Source organism: Equus quagga, chromosome 7 (genome assembly GCF_021613505.1).
Source record: "Equus quagga isolate Etosha38 chromosome 7, UCLA_HA_Equagga_1.0, whole genome shotgun sequence".
NCBI lineage: Eukaryota > Metazoa > Chordata > Mammalia > Perissodactyla > Equidae > Equus > Equus quagga.
The window spans coordinates 109,023,442-109,046,350 of NC_060273.1; the positions used below are offsets into that span (position 1 = coordinate 109,023,442).

General features: G+C 35.3%; 1 protein-coding gene across 13 annotated transcripts in view; it reads right to left on the reverse strand.

The window, feature by feature from the left end:
• The window catches only part of PAM (peptidylglycine alpha-amidating monooxygenase), a 147,858-nt gene that overhangs the window by 58,888 nt on the left and 66,061 nt on the right, over positions 1-22,909 (reverse strand). For all 13 annotated transcript variants that reach the window (XR_006889327.1, XM_046665908.1, XM_046665907.1 and 10 more), the window contains exons 7-11: positions 9,414-9,462; positions 8,020-8,087; positions 6,197-6,277; positions 5,836-5,912; positions 5,394-5,497 (exon numbers count right to left, since the gene is read on the reverse strand). Coding sequence is in view for 12 of the 13 variants with exons in the window: in XM_046665908.1 (XP_046521864.1) it covers positions 5,394-5,497; positions 5,836-5,912; positions 6,197-6,277; positions 8,020-8,087; positions 9,414-9,462 (379 nt within the window). In the remaining variant the exon portion in view is untranslated. The remainder of the gene's footprint in view (positions 1-5,393; positions 5,498-5,835; positions 5,913-6,196; positions 6,278-8,019; positions 8,088-9,413; positions 9,463-22,909) is intronic.

Genomic DNA, 22,909 nt, shown 5'->3' on the forward strand with positions numbered 1-22,909 from the left:
AAGGGAAGGAAAAAAAATAAAAAAGTTTTTATAAACAGGAATGTGGTTTCTCTAAGCTCTGAAAATGGAGAGCCCCTGAGAGACCACAGGAATGAGCCCTTGCCATAAGCAGCTCTGTTTATGCTTTAAAAAATCATTTGGCTTCTCGCTCTCTGAATCTGATACCTGTCAGCGTAATTGCCTCTCCCATGAAATATAAGCAAATAGTGAAGTGCAATCCCAAACAAACACCTGTTCGCCACACATATCTTCACGTGTCAAAACACCATTCCTAAGAATTACATTTTAACAGCCTTGGAGTAGCTGCGAAAATTATGTGCAATAAAAGGAATGGCTGGTGCCAAAGTAATAAGCCAGAGCCTCTCACCATATTACCTCCCCTCCCCCCATTCAAAATGAGGAAAAATGTATAGATCAAGAGAGAGGAAAGGAATTTAAGTGTGGCTGTAGCTTAGAAAACTTAGAATCATTGTGTAGGGAGAGAAAGCAAAATAATTATGCAAGCTTCTCAAATTAATGAAAGGAAAAAATTTAATAAATGTATATAACAATAATTGAAGCTGGCAACTAATCCTTGGACAGATCTTTCCATATTTTACTGTTTAAAAACATCATGCCCATGTTCATGTCTAAACACATGTGATTTTGTGAGACAGCCTAATCAGCTCATCACTATAGTTCATTTAAGGTACTGATTCTACCATGCAAAATTGAGCTGATCAAATAATTTCAGAATCTTTGCTATCACAAAGAAAATTTCATTCAAGAGCTGAAGAGAAAGAAAAGAGTCATACTTCACTCCTTTCCATCTATACTTGAACTTGTAGTCAAGGTAACTCTGAGCTCCTATCTGACAGAGAAACTAACATCGCCTAAACATGTTAGGACTCAAATCATCCTTGGTATCAGCAACACACTTTGCCTATTTCATTCCACATTCATTTTTCTTTCACTCAAAAAAAAAAAAAATCTGACTTTAAACCAAACTGCTTTCTGTATTCCTAAGAGAGAATTCTGACACATCTATCTTTATTTTCCATAGAGCACAACATATGCAATTCACCTCTGTCAATCTAACGATTATTAACATGAGAAAGTATAGGAGATTGTGTCCACATGTCTACCCTGGCTCTGTCAAGCAGCCCTTTAAACATTCCCTAATGCCTATATGATTTCCTAAATGATGACTACTGGCATCACTTACATTCTAAAATCACAGTGGTGCATTTCCTTCATCTCCATCCATAATAAAGTGCTTATGTGATAACTATTTCTTTTATACCAGCCAGCTTTAAATCTAGACAAAGTGTGGTGAGCCTGAAAATAGCAAGCCCTCAAAAGCTATTTGTTGAATGAAAGAAGAATGCATAATCTATCTTAATAAATGTTTACAACCTATTACGGCATAACCTGTTACCCCTAATATATCATACTGCTGAGTCAGGTCAATTTTACAAACTCAACTGATTATAGCATTTCACAGCATTTCTGAAAAATACTTATATCTATCTGTTTATCTATGTATCATGTTCTATGAGGGTCTTTACAAAAATATATTATTTCATATGATAAAGATATGTAATAAAGATTTAAGAAAGTACCAAGTATTCTGAAATGTATAATTAAAAGAAACCATATATTGTCGGACACCATGACCATGTTTCAGCCAGTGATACTGCACTTTGATGATTCCCTCATGCCTGGCTCCTGCCCCTTACACTCAACAGATGCCAGGCTGAAAAATAACCAATGGTGAGTAATACTAATTTTGGAAAGAAATATGAAAACTCCAATGAAGTTATTTCACAAATCTTTGAATTGTTTCTTAAGAGGTTTCATGGTGCTTTTAAACTTATACATTAAGGAGTTATTAATCACATAACTTTATATTTGCATATAATACACTTTAAAATGTTGCTTAAAGTGCTATGCTTGGTTTCGATGAATATTCATTAGACATTCTCATATGTACATGAAATAACTGGTTCCAAATGAAAAATATGACACAGAAAATTGATCAAATAGGTAAATATGGTCTACCAATTCTCAAGAATTAATTTTAAGTTTTAGCATACAAACTTTTAGGCAAATTAGCTGACTTAATCAAATTGTTTTTTGTTGGGGCCGGCCCCGTGACCGAGTGGTTAAGTTCACTCGCTCTGCTTCAGTGGCCCAGGGTTTCTGCTGGTTCGGATCCTGGGCGCGGAAATGGCACTGCTCATCAAGCTACACTGAGGCGGTGTCCCACATGCCACACCTAGAAGGACCCATAACTAAAAATATACAACTATGTACTGGGGGTATTTGGGGAGAAAAAGCAGAAAAAAAAAAGAATATTGGCAACAGTTGTTAGCTCAGGTGCCAATCTTTACAAAAAAAAATTGCTTTTTGTTGTTGTAGTTTAAACTTGACTAAACACTTGAAATAAATTTAGAGAAGTGTCATGTTGCGTATAAAATATATAATGTAGTCAGGCACAAAATATTGCTTCTTCATATATTAACTGGTATTATGTTGTCAGTATACACACCGGTGCAACTGTGTCTAAGATATATTACCATATTTACTATTTAAAAAGAAATATTATATATATGAATTTAAAAAGGTACCATTAAGTAAATTGATTAATATGTCTTGTCTTAAACCATCTATTTTTTAATGGTTGTATTTTGAGATGAATTGCTTGTCTGGGAAAATCGATCCTTATTTTTTAAGGTGCTTTTTATTAGAACTATGATTGTTCTATCCAAGCAAAGTTTTCTCCAGTCCTAAAATTTCTACCTTAATATAGAGTTAAGCTCGGATTGGATGGAAAAATCCTTCAACTGAAAATTTTCCCAGTAGGATACAATTTTGCTGTAAAACCTAGTTTTCAGGTGGCTGCATAATAAGAAGGTTGAAAACTTGAAGCTGATGGGGCCAGCCCAGTGGTGTAGTGGTTAAATTCATGCTCTTTGCTTCTGCGGTCGGGGGTTCACTGGTTTGTATCCCGCACGCGGATCTACGCACCGCTTATCAGGCCATGCTGTGGCAGGCATCCCTTATATAAAATAGAGGAAGATGGGCACAGATGTTAGCTCAGGGCCAATCTTCCTTAGCAAAAAGAGGAGGACTGGTGGCAGATATTAGCTCAGGGCTAATCTCCATCAAAAAAACCCAAAAAACCAAAAAAACAAAACCCTTGAAGCTGATGGTTCTTCCAGTGTCTGGAGGGGGCATCTACTGGCCCCATAAGACCTTTGGATAAGTGGGATTTGTATCTAAGTCAGCTTCATGCTCAGGATTCAAACTCATGCCCAGTGGGAGTGCATGTTTGTGTATGTGAGTTGGGGATTCAGTGGGAAGGGAGGAGAGGGAGAGGAGATTTACAGAGTATCACTTAATTTAATAGACATCATAAAATACTAGCTTTCTTTTTTTACTGGTTAAACTCTCAACTGTGATTCTATACTACCCTATGGAAGTGGTATCTATCATTTTACAAAACAGATGCATTGCTGTTACTACTTTTCTAAAACTAAAAAGCATATTAAATGCTATAGGAATGCTAAGCATTATTATGAGGATTTTATTAATATTTAAATTTATCCAAACCTGTCTTATTAGTTTATCATTCTACTGGAAAAAAATTGCTTCTTTAGTATAAATTAAGTATTCAGAATATGGACTTGCCAAATAACGTAATTGCCTATAACTTCTTTCCATTTCATTTGTACTACAAAATGGATTTTCCTTTAGCCCACATGAGATTTACAAAAAGACAGACTGGTATAATCATTTGGATGTATTATTTTAAAGCAAAATGCATACTTTAAAAAAGATTAGAATTATTCTGGACTCATGAAACTGAAAGAGGCCTCCAGAGATCACTCTGGCCTCTCATGCTGGTCCTGTAACAAGTCATTAACTTCTCCGGTTGATATTGCCTCACAGAGGATTCTCAAAGGACAGCATCTGGCCAACTTACAAGGCCCTCCTGCCCCCCATTTTAAAGGGAGCTCTAACCAAAACATTCTACTTATTCCACACTTGAACTTGTAAACTAATACATACGATGTGTTGAAAGGGATTTTTTTTACAATTTTGTTTATCTATTTCAAAGGTTAATAAAATAACCCATAGCATTTATGTAAAGTTCCTGGGGCTCTACACTAACATAAAACCAAGGTCAGCTGATCAATACCCTGCAAATCCTATTACTTCATGTAGAAAGACTGTGAAGAAGTGAATTGTCAGACTCTTTCCTTCAAATCTAATTAAGTCTACTTTGTCAATCTTTTCTTATTACCGTTTTGTGCAATTCCATAATTTTATTGTTTTTCTCAAATTTCTTGTCCAAATTTGTCAAATCTATCAAAAAGCAAAGCTGTTGGAAACATCTTTTTTAATATAAATTGATCATTTTTTCTATTCTAAACATATATTTTCTACCTTTAGCCTCAAAATTGATGCTTATTAATATAAAAATCCTTTTAGACTGACATACAAAATCCTATTCCACCATCTCAAAGGCCCTTTTTTTCTGTTACCTACATCAGTACCTTTTCTTTTTCCCATGACAGCCAACAGTTCTTCTTGTCATCATATGAATTACCTCCAGTGCATCTAATGCATATTTTCAGATGCCTACTTTCTATAATTTCTCTTTGATCAAAAGATAAAATGGTTTAAAACTCCAGCTTCCAGGTAGCATCAGTAAATATTTTATAACCTAGTTTAACATGGAAAGGAGGCTTCTTGGTTCTTTCTAACTAACAAGACGATAAGAAACTATCTTTCATTTTTAATTTAGGCATACCTTTTTTGAAAGAATTCACAGTGCTTTGAAAATTTTACTTATTTCAAAGAGGTTCAGTATTTTGAAAATTATTTCAAAGTCCAACATCCTGTTTTGCAAAAGTGCTGCATCTTATTATCCTCATTGGGTAGACAAAATAACTAGAAAACATTGAATACATAGAAGTTTCAACAGGCAGAAAAACCCATGGCTCTGAGTAATTAATGGACACCACCAAATGCAGAACCCATATATCTGCCTAAATTTAAACACAGGGCTAAAGGACATTTGAGGAAAAACAATTCACAATCATTATATTTTTCTTTATTAAAGTGAGTCTGAGGAAGTAATATGCACTCTTGAGGTAAGTATAATATAGAGGTGTGATACTGAAGGTCTTGAATAAGCAGGAAGAAAGGAAACGTGAAAAAATAAGCACATGTTCTCGAGTTTACCCAAATCGATCAGTTCTAAAATGATACAGTGCTACATACTTTCTTGCAATTGTTCATAATGGGAAAAAAATGTGGAATTCTTTCATAAAGATAACTGTCACCTATAATCATGCCTTGTTCCAATAAAATCTTTTTCTATAGTGGAATTTGCAGAATCATACCCAATGTGCGTGGCTTCTGTCCTTCCTTCACCAGTGAACACACATCTTGCTGCCAGTATGTCACCAAAACTGACATCTACTGGGTGTTCCACAGGGTAGAAAGCCTGCCAAGAAGACAAACAATGATTCATTAAAAGGATCAGTAAAACCCAGAACCACATGCTTTAATAACTCGAGGCTTGGAACACCGTGGGTAGAGGATGAAGACACACACATACACACAGTTCACCACCACATTTAGAAATATTAAGAGTATCAATAAGAAAACCATCAAGTTGGAAGTTGTAAAAAAGGAGGCTATACACTGCTTGGATATACAGTAAAGCTCGATTTAGAGATGCTTAGAGGTCAGAGAAATTTACAAGGGTTTTATGAGGTTTTTTTAAATTACTATCTGCTGAGTAATATTTTTTCTCTCAAACTTAAACTAGACTCTACACACCTGTGGCAGCTGGGGGCTCTGACGTCCAATCAGTGTCCACTGTCCATTTCTTACTCTGTAGCCACTTACTACCTTACCTGTAATGAGCACAAATGATAATCATGTAATAAGGTATTAGAAAAATAAAAGGCATTATTTGCTTTCCCATTTCAAAATAAAATGTGAATATTTTCAGAACCCCCAATGCTAGCTATTTTATGAAAACAGTATGATGAAAAAACATACAGAATTTCAAAGTATTGTGCAAACTTCTTTTAGTGAAACAGATTTAAGGTCAAATATAATTTACATTTTACATTTATGGAAATGGCAAGCACAGTGGTAAATATGCATAATTTAACATGTAGTTTAAAGTTCTTACCTAAATGGTGAGTGTGAACTCTATAGGCAAAAACATGCATTGGGTACTTTTTATAATGGCATGAAAGGTCAGAATTCACCACTGTGAGAAATGAAAACACAGAAAAAAGTCACTATTCAAGTGGAAGATAACATCATTCTTGTCTAAAAGTATGTTTAGAGTATTCACAGGATGCTAGGCATGGGGGTTTGCCTATGAAGTAAACATGCGCTCATGAACTCAGCAGACATTAACCACTTATTGTGTGCCAGCCACTTTACTAACACGAGTTAAGAACCCTTTGTCCTCACATTTTAGTTCATTCATAGACAAAATGACTAGGGCCAAACCAAAATACCGTGTCAGTGAAAACATAGGCTTAATTTGTTACTTTTACCAGGGAATTTATGCAGTTGAAAAAGCTTGAAATTTGGTTTTTATTTTTAGAACAAAAGGATCTTTGAAAAATTGGTCACAAACACCTATGATAACTCAACTGACAGTGCCTGTTGAAAACGGACCATTTCATACTCTCCCTTCCTTATAGTCTAACACATAGTAGTAATTCAATAAATATGTCTGATAATAAGCAAATGAACAGTAACAATGACTATACTTGTTACTAACTTTAAAAGATTCCCAGTGAAAATAAATGGGTAATTCAGTAGCCCCCCTTTGTCAGGGGGATCCGTTCAAGACTCCCAGTGGATGCCTGAAACTGAGGGTAGTAGTGAACGTTGTATATACTACGTTTTTCCTATACATACATATTCGAGGTGCGACAGCAAATCTAGCACACATTTCTTTTTTCTTCTTCACAATTTCACGGATAGAAGATTCATCCTTACCGTAGTTCTTAGCAACCTCAGCATATGATTTTTTTCTTTCCTTATTAAGTTGAGAACTTTCACCTTTTCACTTAAAGCCTTCTCTTTGGCATATTCAAACTGCCAGCATCACTACTCCTGAGCTTTGGGGACATTACTAAGTAAAATAAAGGTCACTTGAACACAAGCACTGTGATACTCCCACAGCCAATCTGATAACCTAGACAGCTACTAAGTGACTAACTGGCAGGTAGGGTATACAGCATGGATACATTAGACAAAAGAATGATTCACCTCCTGGGGTGGGATGGAGTTGGACTGCTCAAGATTTCATCATGCTACTCAGAATACGTGCAATTTAAAACTTATGAATTGTTTATTTCTGGAATTTTCCATCTAATATTTTTGGACCATGGGTTCACAGCAGGTAACTGAAAGCATGGAAAGCGAAACTGTGGATAAGGGGGGACTACTGTACTTAATATGGAACTTTCATCGGAGGGTCACATACATCAGTAAATAACAGTATACTTATTCCAATAGCTTTTTGTAAGTTTAGGAGAATCAGCTATTATTATCCTTATTAAAATGGGGAAATAAGCCCAGTATATCTACATTAAAAGACTGGGTCGGTATTGCATTTGCTAGCTTCTTGATTTTGAACCTGATATTCTCTACAGTAGTTCATGCCACCGTATGTTATGATGTTTGTCTTTGGCATCTAAGGAATGGATGATTGATTTGCACCATACTCAAGATTTATTCTTTAATTTGTATAACTCACTACCTACTCATGGGCTTAATTCTTAGCATCTCAATAAAATAATGGAAATAATAAACCATTGGCTTGAAATAGTACAAAAACCTATTTTAAATCCAAGGATAATAAAGAATTGGTTTGTTTTTTCAGGGACTCAAAAATATTGGCCATTCAAAAATTTATAAGAAATATACTGTAAATCCATTCCTATAGATTAGTTGTGAGGTAATGGTAAATACTCAAAGATAATTACTCACCTTTCTCTCCTGCTGGTATAACAGTGTCAAGAGCCATCATAAGGTACATGCCAGCAATTAAAGGCTGTCTGCAGAAAACAGCAATATTTATCTCAATGATTTGAAAAGGTAAAACTATTACCTTGGAAAAATAAGATATACTTCAATACACTGGTCTGTAAAACATAATTCTTGTGAAAATTAAAACAAAATAACATGGAAAAAGACATAGAATATATATATTTTTTCCTAAAAATAACTTATTTTCTTGGGCAAATAGGTAAACAGACATTTTTACGGCACAGTGAATGTGGGAGGCAGTCTCTAAATGGCTCCTGTGTGATTAATTGTATGTGTCAACTTGACCAGGCTATAGTGCACAGTTGCTTGGTCAAACACTAGCCTGGACGTTCCTATGAAAGTATTTTTTAGATATGATTAATATTTAAATCATTGACTTTGAGTAAAGCAGATCACCATCTACAGTGTGGGTGGGTCTCTTAAAAAGAAAAGGCTGAGGTCCCTCAAAGAGGAAGGAATTCTGCCTCCAGACTGCCTTTGGACCTAAAACTGCAACACTGACTCCGCCAGAATTGCCAGCCTGCCAGCCTTCCTTACAGATTTCAGAATTGCCAGCCCCTATATTCGTGCGAGCCAATTCCTTAAAGTAAATGTCTCTCTCTTTCTGTGTCTATGTATACGCATATAAAAAGCATCTATTGGTTCAGTTTCTCTGGAGATCCCTGACTGATATGGCTCCCACTGATTCCTGGCTCTGACACTGATGCCCTTGTCTAATCCTCTTTCCTTGAGCGTGGGGTGGACCTAGTAATTTCTTATTTCTAACAAACAGAATACGGCAAAAGTGATTTCATTTTTTTATCATAGGAGTCACAGTATGAAAATTTGTGGCAACTATTTTCTTCACTTATCAGACTTGTATATTATTCAGTAACTTCTGAGACTAGGCTGCAAAAAGACTCTGGCTTCCATCTTACATGCCCTCTCATTTCTCCCTTGCTTGCTGTGATGGACACCAGCTGCCATGTTGCGAGCTGCCCTGTTTAGAGCCCACATGGCAAGGAAACGAGGCAGTACCCCAGCCAATAGCCAGGAAGGAAATGAATTCTGTCAGTAGCCATGAGAGCCATCTTAGAAGTGGCTCCTCCCGGGCTGAGCCCCCAGATGACTGAGACCCTGGCTGAGACTTTGACTGCAGCCTTTGTGTGAGACCAGCAGCCACGGCACTCAGCTAAGCTGTGCCCAGCTTCCTGACATACAGGAAACTGAGACAATAAATATTTGTTGTCTAGGCCACTAAGTTTAGGGTAATTTGTTGTATAGCGGATTTCCTACTTTTAAGTTCTCAAAGATCTTAAAGTTGCCACTCCACTAGGATAACTGGAAGTACTTACGGCAGGCGTGTGAGGTGTAAGGACACACCAGAACAGTCCTTGTGATTATCTGAAAACATACAAAATTCACATCTTAAATAGGAAAATGTGAAAAATAGATTTCAAACTAATAAATTTTTTTTTTTTTTGAGGAAGATTAACCCTGAGCTAACTACTGCCAGTCCTCCTATTTTTTGCTGAAGAAGCCTGGCCCTGAGCTAACATCCATGCCCATCTTCCTCTACTTTATACGTGGGACGCCTACCACAGCAAGGCGTGCCAAGCAGTACCATGTCTGCACCCAGGATCTGAACTGGCAAACCCCGGGCCACAGATACGGAACGTGCGCACTTAACTGCTGTGCCACCGGGCTGGCCTCTTAAACTAATAAATTTTAAATGATTATAACTCAATACTCAATAATTCAATGTTCCATTGGGCTCCAAACAACTAGCTATTCTACTTTTCAAAAACTGAAGCAGTACATAATTTGGGCTTTTTACCATTTTTAGAGTCTGCAATGTCTCAAATTTATGTGTAGGAATCACCTTCTTGGGTTTCTAAGCCTGGCTTATTCCCACCATCTAAACAGAAACCTGCTGCTCATTCTTTTTCCACCCTAACGTTGTGAAAAGCTCTGAGTATCTCTTTATCTTTGCCAAGGACACTTCAGAGCCGGCTTACAAATCCTCTCTCTCCCTTCTTCCTTTGCCTTCCCCAAGTCGAAGGTAAAAATTTAAATTACCCATCGAAATTCTTATCTCTGTTGAACTTGCAGATCTCTCACCACGTAGACATGACTATACTCCTTCCTTTGATTTCTGTAGATGTTAAATGCTTTCTACTTCACATTTTATTCTAAGTCATTATAAAACTTAATATCTCAATTTTGAGAGTTGATTTTAATATAAATAATTATTGCATGTTTCTGTGTGCAAGATTGATAGATTTATACTAGAAATTAAGAAGTGAAGTGTGCTAATAAATAATAGCAGATGGAAGGGGTTTTTTTAAGAGAATTTTTTTCTTTCAGATGTAATTCTCATGAGAAAAGCAAAAGTAGTTTCATATAGAAATACATAATAACAGGTAACTTAACTAACAAGATATGTATTTTAATTTATCATAAAGTTTAGAAAGAAAGTATAACACATCATATTTAATACTTTGGTAATGAAACACAAAGGAAATTTCTCTGTATAGTATCAAGCTAGATCTTAACAAAGATAGTACAAAAATAAATTCAATGATAAACATTTTATATTTAATCAGTTGGGGGGGGTTTTGGTCATTTATAAAGTGATCTCTAGCCAATCTCCTAAGTCAATTTCAAAGAGGTGCTTTTCCACAATAATTTCAGTGAGTTCTTTTTTTTTAAATTTCAATTGAGTTTTAAAGAAATAAGGAGAACAAATAATAATAAATAACAACCACAGGTTTTTCTTCATTTTTGCCTATGCTTTTAAATATAGAAAAGATAACAGAGTACTGCTTTTTAATTTATTTAAAAAAATTTTATTTGTGAGAACAAGGTTTCCTAAATGTAATGCATGAGATTTAGTAAATATTTAGTAGTATTTAGTACATACTACTTTCAAAATGATTAGCCAATGACTTTACCCAGAATTATATAAATATCTCAACTGATCAAAAGAGAATGGTGGAAAGTATACTCTTCATTCACACCAAATGGATTCTAAACTCCAGAGACTCACCTAATTAGTTTAGTTGATTTCAGGAAACATTTCTCATGGGTATAAAAGACATCATACCTATCCTATAAGGTTATTTTGAGAAATGATAATCATCCACTCATTCAATTAATATTTATTGAGCAATCACTATATTCAGGCATGGTTCTATACAGTGGGAATACGGTGAAAAATAATATATTCAAGTTTCCTGCTTTCATGGTGCTTATGTTCTAATGGGAGTGGAGAGATAAGGAAATGGGGTAGGAGGGATAGGGAAAAACAAAACACCAAATATATCAACAAGATAATGTCACTCAGTGAACTCAAAAGGATAATGTGATTGGGTAGCTATTTTATCTACTGTGGTTCAGGAAGGATGGAGTGGCCATTAGGCTGGAGACCTAGGCTGGCCATCAGGCCAGGCAGAGTGTGGTAAGAGTGTGAGTTTCACTCTCTCTGCAAAGAAGCCACTGGAAGATTTTAAGCAGCGGAGTGACAGGATCACTGCTTTAGACAGGATAATGTCTAAAATGTATATAAATATACTTTATGCCAGTTCATCTGGCACTTACAGATTAGTTACTAATTAGTGAATGTCAGGTTTTGTTATTTTTTGCTTTAATTAACAATACTGAGTTTCCCTCATACAATGTCCATTCAAGCAAAAGGGTCAACGTGCAATGAGAATTGTCTCTTGGTTTTACATTACATCTTTGCATTGAAAGAATCAAGTGAATCACATTTTGATATCCAACTTGGCTGATATTCTTTACCATGACTTAAAAAAAATTAAATGGGAGAAATTAATAAATAAGTTAACACATTTCAGGAACTATTAAAGAAGTTTATCATTAAAGCTGAAATGGGTCACTAAATTAAAAGGAGCAGGAAGGTTACTAAGAGTAACATGCCAGCTATTGACAGTAACGGTGCATCCTCTTGTTAGATAATGTTCTTTATTAGAATGGTCCAAATTGAACAGCTTTTTACTCAAAAAAAAAAGAACAGAAATAAGTTAAAAACAAATTTTAATTTAAAGACATGTTATAACCATACTTATCAAAGTTTTCTCCAAATTAAGTAATGGCCATTGCTACATGAGTGTTGTCTATTTGCTTCCCTCCAGAGTTTTAAAAGTGAGCCACGGTCTCACCACTCACTCCACTGAAATTACATAGTACCAGGTTTTCATTTGATCCCACATGTTTATCAACTACATGCCACATCCTATAAGAAAGTCAAGGACATCACACAATAATAACAAAACAGCTAAAAATTCAAGTAGTAATATGAGACGATCAACACATTCTGGAGAGAAATATACTGAACTTCTGACTTACGTATTATAATATAATGACTTAAGGGAAAATTGAATTTGAGAGACTCTAAGTTTTGCCTTATAGAATGTAAATCTTAAATGGGCAGAAGGCTGGTGAATATACAAAGATCCAAAGTGAAAATCTCGCTTGTTTTACAAAAAACTTCAGAAATCAAAATATACAGAAATTTTAAGTGAAGAGATACACATAAAAACCACACCAGATAGAGTTTCTGAGTCATGGCTGAAGGAATTTGTTTACATCAAATTTATCTGGTCAATTTGATCCATTGAATCATCAATAAACAAGGCATTTCTAAAAACTATGCTGTGGGTGTGCGCGTGGGTGTATGAGCATGTAAATAGGCTTTAAATTATGGAAAACACTTTAGATTATCATCATTATTTAACCATGGGGTGACAGAATACAATTCTAACTGTGTGATTTTAAGAAAGTCTGTTATTTACTAATGGATAAATACACATTTTAACAAAGGCATTTTAGTTGAACCAAATTCTAGAAGTTATCTCAATGCAAATACTCATAAAGTATATTTATATACATTTTAGACATTATTAAGAGTCACTTGTTATTCACATATTCACTATTTCAGAATCAAATTTTGTTATTATAAATGACTGTGATCTCTTAGTATGACTTTCTACCGTTTGACCTGAAGAGCCCATGTGCTTGCATATACACAGAGTGAGAAGTTCCAGCAAGAGCAACTTGAACTCCTTCAGAGAAGGTGGGCTAGGGTCTGGAGGGCTCCTGGATTCACAGCTTTTCCTACAGCAAGTGGCAGCTTTGGAGAGAAGCATATTTCAGCCTAGTGTTTGGTGTGAAGACTATGATCTTCTAACTCCAACGTGATCCTTGCCACAGTGATGCATGGTTATTTCCACAACCTATACACTGATCTTACAGCTGGTGAACTCAGGAACTTCAGCTACTTCTGCATATTTTACTGATGATTTCCAGTGTGCTATGACTTTGCCTGCCCTTCTATTGTAACACAGTGCTTCAGCCACAAGATATGAAGCCTCATAAGAATTAATTCATTTCAATTCACTTGGCTATATATGAAATCTGTCTCTGACATGCATCATCACAAAAATGGATGGCACTTAAAAGGCTTATTATCATAAAGAAATAACATCAATGCTTCCTTCTGCTAATATTTTACCACATAAGAGGAAAAAATGAAATCAGAACTGACATAGTTAAGAAATTGTACAGAAAATGAACTCAGAATATCAAAATCTATCCTAGCTGAAGAAGGTGTCCATAAAGACTGATTCTGTGACTAGAATGAAAGAAAACAGGAGAGAGAAGAAGAAATAGATGGAAAAGTCATTGCAGGGCAGAAGCAGAGAATGGATCTCATAGCTTAAAAAAAGATGGGACCAGTAATGAGTCAAATCACTAAAATGGGCTGAAATTATAGGATTGAATTTGTCTGAATGAAAGGTAGACTAGGAAGTGGACTATTCCTCTGATTTATATTTCAGTATAAATATTGTGCATTTCCAATGTACAACATGTAAGATTCACTGGGTGGAAATTTTGGAATTAATCTGGGTATTTTAATCACACACAGTTATCTGACCATAGTGACTTAAAAGATCATCATCAGTTTTCAACCAGGTGCTCACTGAGTTCCTTTGTCTAAAATGAGTAGGATACACAAGGTTATCTATTTAATGCTTAGTAGATTGGTATTTATGATCAATATTGATCCCCCTAAGATAAACTGCAGTCTATAAATGAGATAATCTCTGTAAAGAACGTAGCTAATAACACAGGAATAGAAGAAATGGGGAGAGGAACATGGGACTATTAAATGAGTAAAGAGATGGTTTAAAAAAAGGAATTAGCATTAAAATGGTATGTTAAAGATATTGCACAAAATAGATATTCTCAAAATGGGAACAGAAATGGTGATTTCAGAAGGGTCTGGACTAGGTAAACACAGAACAGAGTCACCAGTGAAATTAAGAAATTTTAGCAAGACAAACACCACGTTCTGGCTAAAACGAAAGTCTTGGCTTATGGACCATAGGACCATGAAGAAGCTCATAATGCATTGTTTCAAGGTCCTTCTATGACTTTTAGTATTAAAGTTCCCCTTAACTAGACCTAAGACAATCTGCTTCTTTCTGAGTTCTGTGCCAGAAGTCAGTTCAACAGGATCTTATGTTTGTAGAAAAGAGAGTGAGGCCATTTTTATATTGATATTGAAATTGTTGTTTTAAACTACATTTGTTCACTAATCCTGTACTACCGTCATCATGCAAAAATCCTGACAGCTCTTCTTTCCAGGTAGCTTAATTTATCTTATTTTAGTTTTCTTATTCCAAAGTAAAGCCATTCTCTTCTTCATTGGACTGGGCTGTAGCTTCACTCTCTCTCAAGGTACACTGGTGAATACTTGACTTTTAGCCATTAATGTTCTGTCTATTTACAGAGGATCAAACCGACATTCCTGTTAAAGGGATCTTTCATGACTGCTGTTCTCTTTCAGTAAGACATAATTTTAGCATAAAGGATTTCAAGATATGGAGATGAAATTTCATAGGTATTTATGACATGGAGAAGCATATTTCATTATATGTCATTATATTCTATTATAATGTCATATGTATATAATGGAAGCTTTTGTAATGGTGAAGCTATTAACAGTGGAAAAGTTAAAAGAATTATTTTTAAAAAGAAATGTAAAGTAACAAAGTCTAATAATGCCTTAGAAGCACATCACAGCATAGAACAGTACTGCAGTACTGGTGGTTGAGTGGTAAAACCTATAAAGAGTAGTCTGATAATGAAAGAAACAAGTATTTCCAGACACTGGATGAGACTTGAAAATAGCATTCATTCAGAACCTAATCTTGAACAAGATGAAAACTGGATGACCACTCCACATGGGTCTCAGCTTACCCTTTTCGAGAAATTGCTCTCCTCTGCTTAGGCAGAGATATATAACCACAGTAAGGTATTCTATCAAATATATAGACTCATAGAATTTCAGAACTGAAAGGGACCCTGCAGATGATGGAGTTCAACTCTTGCTCTTTATAGATAGGGAAAAAGAGGCTACAGAGATTGAGTGTTAGCCAGAGCAATTCAGCTAATTTTTGACACACGTGGGTATCAAATCTAATTCTCAATGTTAGTATTTAGTAAACATACTTAAAAAAAAAAAGATTTCTATTTCTCAGAGACTTCCAAGGCATTTTATCTATGAAATATCCTGAAGCTAAGATAAAGGAATTAAGCAAGAATGGATAAGTAACCAGTGGTACTAAGGACATCCATTTAAGTAGGAAGTTCACTTCTCTTAATGGGAGATGAATGCATGGGATATGAGGTTATCCATTCCAAACTATTTAGCTTGCTTTTCTAATAATAGCTTGTAGTTCCTGCTGGGGTTCATAGCTAAGTAGTAAAGTAAGTATGTGGAATGATGCATGATAATAACCTAATACATCTTGGATCCTTAGAAGTCTGTCAGTTTCTCCTAATCTTTCCCTCTAGAGATAGCTCTCTACACTTCATGAGCTCATCTTGTCCTGGTTGTTTCCTACTTCAATAAAAGGATAGGTTAACCATTGATCCTGAGGGAAACAATGTATTGTTATAAACTAAATCCCACTAATTGGAAAAGTCCTTCAGATAGACAGTGGTAGAGTGGATTTCAATTCACTACTCTCTCCTAGGAAGGTAAAGGTGGAGGATAAAGCACACCCATTATCTACTGTCCCAACCACAGTTTGGGATAATGTATCCTTTCCTTATGGAAATACTGAAAAAGCATGCCTGGAACCACTGCCAAGTCTTATGAAAAATAGAGAAGTAACATCTTCAATATCAAAAAACGAACTTTAGAAAATTTATAAGCAAATAGTTATAAACTGTATCAAATCCTTCTACCCTCTCAAAGTCTTCTCAACATAATTTAAAGGTACCTTTTGGACTTTCTCCCTCTCTTGAACAAACAAAAATGAATCAAGGATATCACATTACACACCAATAATTTTGCAATAATCTATGTACATAGATATTGTAATAACTCTTGTACTATTAAGCTGCTATATCTTTACCTTATAGTTCTTTGTTCTAAATTAACAACAATAAATTAATTGGACAGATGATGTTTTGCTGAGATTAAATCATCGCTCCCACGGTGACCAAAAACAGGAGATTACTTGGGGATTCATTTCTAACATCAGGGAAAATTTCATATAGTCAAAATAACTGGGAAAATCCTTTAGGAGAGTGGAGAGTGAGGTCTCTTAATAAATCCAACACGGCCAGTTTCCTTAGCGTTGGAACAGATTGCTGTCAATTGTTTCGGTTGGGCCACGTTGTTAAAAAAAAAAAAGTTATTTCTATTCAGTTGGACTGTGCTGTTATATTAAAAAAAGGTTATTTCTGTACATTTGAAACCCTGAACAGCAGAGAGATGGACGCCAGCACAAGAGACAAATAGGAAACAGTGGCAGGCACAGCAGATTGGGGTCATCTCATGTTCACTGTGGGCACAAGCACGCTGAGTGGAAGCCTGGTTTTAATGAAGTTAAGACACAGCTCCTTGATTGTTTTTTTGGTACCACCTGGATTATAAATTCAAGTCCTGGTCACCTGACAGTACTCAGTAAAAAGATGATCCTTCAAATGAACCAGAAAATGCATACATTAAAGTTTTTTATTAGAGTTTCTTTAAAACAAAAACTGAGTCATCAAATTTCTTGTAGAGAATTCACAGATCCCTGAAAGCATATTTTCAGAATATCAGGACTCTCCAGTTACAGATACACTGATATAAAATAGTCTCTAGTCAAAAAGCACTAACACTTTAAGCTGTCACGGCAAACGTGTATCTGCTTAGCAAATATAACTGAAATCGGGGCACTGTTAATATATGATACAAACTGCACAGAAGTTTTCCTGGAGGCTGTTGAAAGCTGGCTTAGCAGATGAGCTTCGGTGCTAAACACACCAGCACTATGGAAAAAAAAAATCTTCAAAAAAGAATTCCTTTTGAAGCTGTCACTGCAGCAAGTTCGCCTCATTTGATTTTGTATTCACTGCTATGGGACTAGAAATTACTAGCTTCCATTTGTCCTGTGGCAAGGAAGAGAAAATGCATTTATCCATCCTGCAAGAAGACGACTTTCACAAGTGACGGCCTGTGCGGTTCCCAGAAGAGATCAAATGGAAGGCAGGCAGGCAGGCTCACCAATGTGCTTTTATAATCACTGTGTGTGTGGAGGATGTTATGGCACGACTAATGTCAGAGTACTTTCCTGTTTCCATCTTTTATGAATGCAAAAAAAAAAAAAAAGAATCGACAGCCAGGCTTACGGTCTACACTATTTCTTCTCTCAGAATTATGAACCTGCTCCAGAATCATACTTCTAAGGAAGTAAAATGAAAAGCCAAAATCCACCAATCCTAGGTAAATACAATATTTTTTAAAACATGGCACTGGGTTTTCAAATTATTGATTGGTTTTTGAACTTTCTGTTGAACTATAAAACACAGAAAAGTGCACAAATCGGAAGGTACAGCTTCAGGAATATTAACAAACTAACATAGACGTGGAGCACCCAGATCAAGAAGCAAAAACTCTCCACTTCCGTCCCCTTCCTGAGGCCTTAATGTTTAAATCTTTATGTTTATGTACATAACATATTTAAACATTTGTCTTTCTGAAGGAGTTGTGTTTTGGCTAAGACCAGGCACATTTAACTAGCATGTCCACTACCTTCATGGACTTTGGTGGGACACTTTTAAATAATATACCCACTTACTAAAATTATTTATTTTTTTAATTTCCCCTTTCTCCCAGTGAAAAGTCCTATCAGTCACTTTTTACTTCTGTATCTCTGTTTTTAATATATATTCACTTCTAAAATGATAATCTAAATTTCCTTTTGCATTCTCTCAATTATTGTCTGTTCTCTCCACTGAAGGCAGAATATACCTGCAAAAGTATAGGAACCACAGAGAAAGTACTGGATAAAACAAGTAATGGAATAAAAAGGGATTTCAAGAGTTTTGACCAAAGAAACTGTTTTAAACGCAATTTGAAATATAAAGCTCAAAGCATGTTTCACATATAAAATGCTCTAGTATAAATTTTTGAATTGTCTTGAGGGTATTTTTTTATATATATATAAAAGGTTTATCTTTCACTCCCTTTGGAATTCTCAACTATTTTGTGCAACAAGGTGTTTTCCCTCTTTTACTTTAACTGAAACCTCTAAATGCTCATGAATGACAAAGAGAGGATAACCGAGCAGCAACACCATCCTATTTTGTTTTGAAAACAGAAAATTTATATTCTGCAAAAGCTGTAATTTAATTGGAAAATATGTTTTTTGAAGCTCAAACAAAAATCAGTGGCTACATTTTCAACCCAATTATCCTCATCAACTTAAAATACTATTGTAGGGGCTGGCCCCGCGGCTGAGTGGTTAACTTGTGTGCTCCACTTCAGCAGCCCAGAGTTGGCCTGTTTGTATCTCGCCTGTGGACCTACACACCTCTCATCAAGCCACACTGTGGTGGCATCCCACACAGAAGAACCAGAATGACCTACAGCTAGGATATAGAACTATGTACCTGGGCTTTGGGGAGGGAAAAAAACAAAGAAAAAGGATAATTGGCAACAGATGTTAGCTCAAGGCCAATCTTCCTCACTAAAAAAAGCATACCTTTTAAAAAAAATACCATTGTGTATTGTGTTTTGGTTCTTCAAGGAAAAAATAAATCCAAAGTATCTAATTACACATAATTATGAACGCTTGAGGTTCTTGCTATTAATGAGGGAATGCATTTTTTAACAATATAGTTCATATATTTGATTTAGCATTAATTTGCAGTCATTCAATATGTTTATGTTGCAACATGGTATGAGAATTAATAAAGTAATAGTTATAAAGCACTTCTGGATTGTAGTATACAAATGCTAGTAGTAGTATACAAATGCTAAATATCATTACTACATTAATGGAAAAACACTGAAACCCCTCAGTGACCCAAATTATCTCTCAAAATTCCCTCAGACCTTAAGCAAGTCTTTACACCGTAAGGTAAAGGGTCAGTGCAGAAGGGTCTGTGTTTACAGGTCCGACTTTACTCTCCTTTCAGTTACTAATAGGTGGTACATTACATGTAAGTTGGGAAAACAAGGAAAAGGAATACCTGTGAAGAAATGGGGCTAGAAAAATGTAGGTGAGGAGAAATGTCCCCACAAGAAGAAACACTTTTGAAAGTTTTCAAAGATGGAGAAAAGAAGAATTAATACGTAAAGAGAAGAAATGGAGAGCAGGATGGTTTCCAAATTGGATGAAGAGGAGGGTAGTGTTTCTGTTGGAAGAAACTGGGAGGTTAGAAGGATCTCTTCTGGGCCTAGAGGAGGTTGGATTTTATTTTTCTAACAGAACATTTTGTAAATATTATTAAATGTTATATTTGAATGGTTTTCATCAAATGTCTCTTGGTCATGTATTTATTTAGAGTATCTTTTCCATTTTGCAAGTAAGACAGTCAACTAACATAAAAAGGAGTTAACAGTAAATGGGAAACGGAATGTGCATTTTTCTTTCAGTTAAAAATGAAATGTTATCTGCTGTTAATTTAAGTGGATTAATTAGCTGATGGCTATGTAGCCCTGACCAGCTTCAAAAAAGCAGTTAATAATTATGAGTGATTAAAAAAGCATGAGTTGCAAAGGGGCAAGTGAAGGTAAAGTATAAGGCTTTCTCGAGAAACAACTAGAAAATAAACACAAAATGTGAAAAACTAAATGGTATAACGAAAGCTTTTTTCTAAAAAAAGGTAACACTTTTTAAGCTAAATTTATTTTTAAATTTAAGTTAAATTACTTTTTATTGAAGCTAAATATTATATTGTTCAATGTTAAATCACTTTTAAAAACACAACCACCACATTTTAAGGGATAAAGAACATTCTGAATATATTCTTTAAAAAAGAAATGATACTGCAGTGCTTTACATATCTTCTCATAACCAAATGAATGAAAATGTAATTCCTGATACTTAATGACCATATTTAGGTATTAAAATAAACAGGTGTCCCATGGAATGAATGAGATGAATAAGGATCATTAGTCTTCCATACGGAAGATGATTAACGAAGTTGAAATGCAGGAAGCTAGAGAATCAGGGAGCTCACATTTATGTCAAGAGATTGGCGACAGCAAAAAAACACTGCAGGATAATAGGCTTCTTTGGATCATTTGAGAGGTACTGAATAGTCCTAAAATCATTCCTATGACTCACATCAAGCTGCTTGTGTGTAATGAAGGTTAGAGAAGAACATGAAGAACATCCGATTACAATTATTCTGAAATCAGTGGGATTATCAAGCAACCTGATTTAGAAATAGCCCTACATGGTAAGGGAGGTGGATTACTTCATGCTTCAGAATGAAAAGGCATAAATGAGATGAGGTAAAGATCTCCAATCTTTATTCATATTTATTCTATTGTGCTTGAATGAGCTCATTCCTCTCTGTTCCTACAGGTTCAAAGGACTTTTAGAAACACTGACTCCATGATTTGTTTTATATAGTTGGCATGTGAACTTTGGCACATAAGGTAACTAGAAATTCCACACAAATTCAATTCTTTTAGTTTTTAATAGCATCGGACTAGTAGCTATACTACCGTAGGCAACTCACTTAACCTTTCCGACCAAATGGAGGACTTCTGTGAAACAGAGGTCTGGGCTAGAGGATCCCTTCTAGTCACACGGTTCTCATTCTATCATCCCAAAGACTCTGTCTGGCGTTAAAAACAAGTGCTTTAAAAATGAATTAGTACACAACACATAAGATCTATGGTTTTTACTCCTTTCTTTTCAGTAGAAAAGAAAAAGAAAAGTCATGGTTTCCTTTTCAACAACGTCTTCTCAGCCATGTTTCAATCTCAGCCCTTAGGCTTGAAAAGGCCTTAAGAGGCTATAGAAAAAGTGAAAAAGTTAAGAATGAAAAAGAAAATTGATAGAATAACCAGATAGTAACTAAATGCATGTTCTTTCAAAGCTCCCCTTTTCTTAAGAGCATTGAGATTTAATTATACTTATTCTGGTAAATCGCAAATTATTCTGCTCGTGTCTCATGCCCCAGGAGATGGCCCTGACACACCTACAGTAAGGGGAAAAAAAATGTAGAAGTAATTTCAATGGTTACTAAAGAAATTTGAGCCTCAGTTGTCAAACTTTAGTTTGCATTAAAACCAACCCAGGAGCCGGTTAAAATTTCAGAATCCTGGGCTCATTGGTGTGCTGGTAACAAACCGGCTCTGAAAAAAACATGCACTTGTGTGTACATATAAATTTATTATAGTTTTTATTAATATAAAAATGTGTGGCACACAATTTATAAATAATAATAAAATATATAATAGTCTTTATTGTAAATTCCATTTAACCAGTTGAATTTCACAAAATTCTTTTGTTAACTTTTGCTGAACCAACCCATGGTTGTAACTGATGAGTGAGTAGTTCAGACATGAATGTTTGTTGATATTCTTGTTTATGGAAACAACAAAGACATATGTTGGAACTGCACTTGCTAGTCAACAATGTCAGCAAAATCTTTGCTGTATTGGATAATAGTTTTTGAATAGTGGAAGATTATTTCCTCAAATTTTTGGGCTATTCACAATAATCTGCATTACTAACATCTTTTCCACCATTTTCTTAAATCTAAACAACCAACAAAATAATTTATCACCGATATGCAGAATTTGTCAATTTCCATGGCGTCAATTTTCCTACCATGGTCGATTTCAAGCTACCAATATGACATCACCGAACACTGGGTTGGGAAGACATGAGCAGTTAACACATCATTTCAAAAATAGTATTCCCCTATTTTTAGACAATAGACGTAAACACCCTCAAGAGCACAGATAATAGTAAAATGCAGTAAAATAATTAGGAGATGATGATTTTTGAGTTTTTACTGCCTTTATTTTTAATGATGGCTATAATTAACAATCAGCTCACAAAGTATCTGAAAATTAACAGTTGGCTCTCGTGAGCAAACATGAGCCAGCTTCAGTGCACCACTGGCTAGCCTCTACTTTCAGTGTATCTGATTCCTGGTTAGAACAAGGAATTTTCATTTTAAAAAGCACCCCAAGGAGATTTTGGTGCAGGTGGTCCTCAGATCCGACCTTGAGAAATCCTGACCTAGACTATGTACTTTAGAGGTAATTCTACTAAGACCTTCCAGCTAATTATAATCTTTTTAATGAACAATAAGAGGAGTTCCTTTGTTTAAGTAAACACTGGGCAAAATTTTTCAAGTGTGAAAGCATCTAGCATAGGTAAGGACATGGGGCTCTCGCATTCACTGTGGACTGTAAATTGGAAAAACTGTTTTGTCAGGTAATTTGGTGGAATCTGTTACGGTTTAAACACTCCATGACCCAAAAATCCCATTTCTAGGAATCTCCCCTGCAGCCACA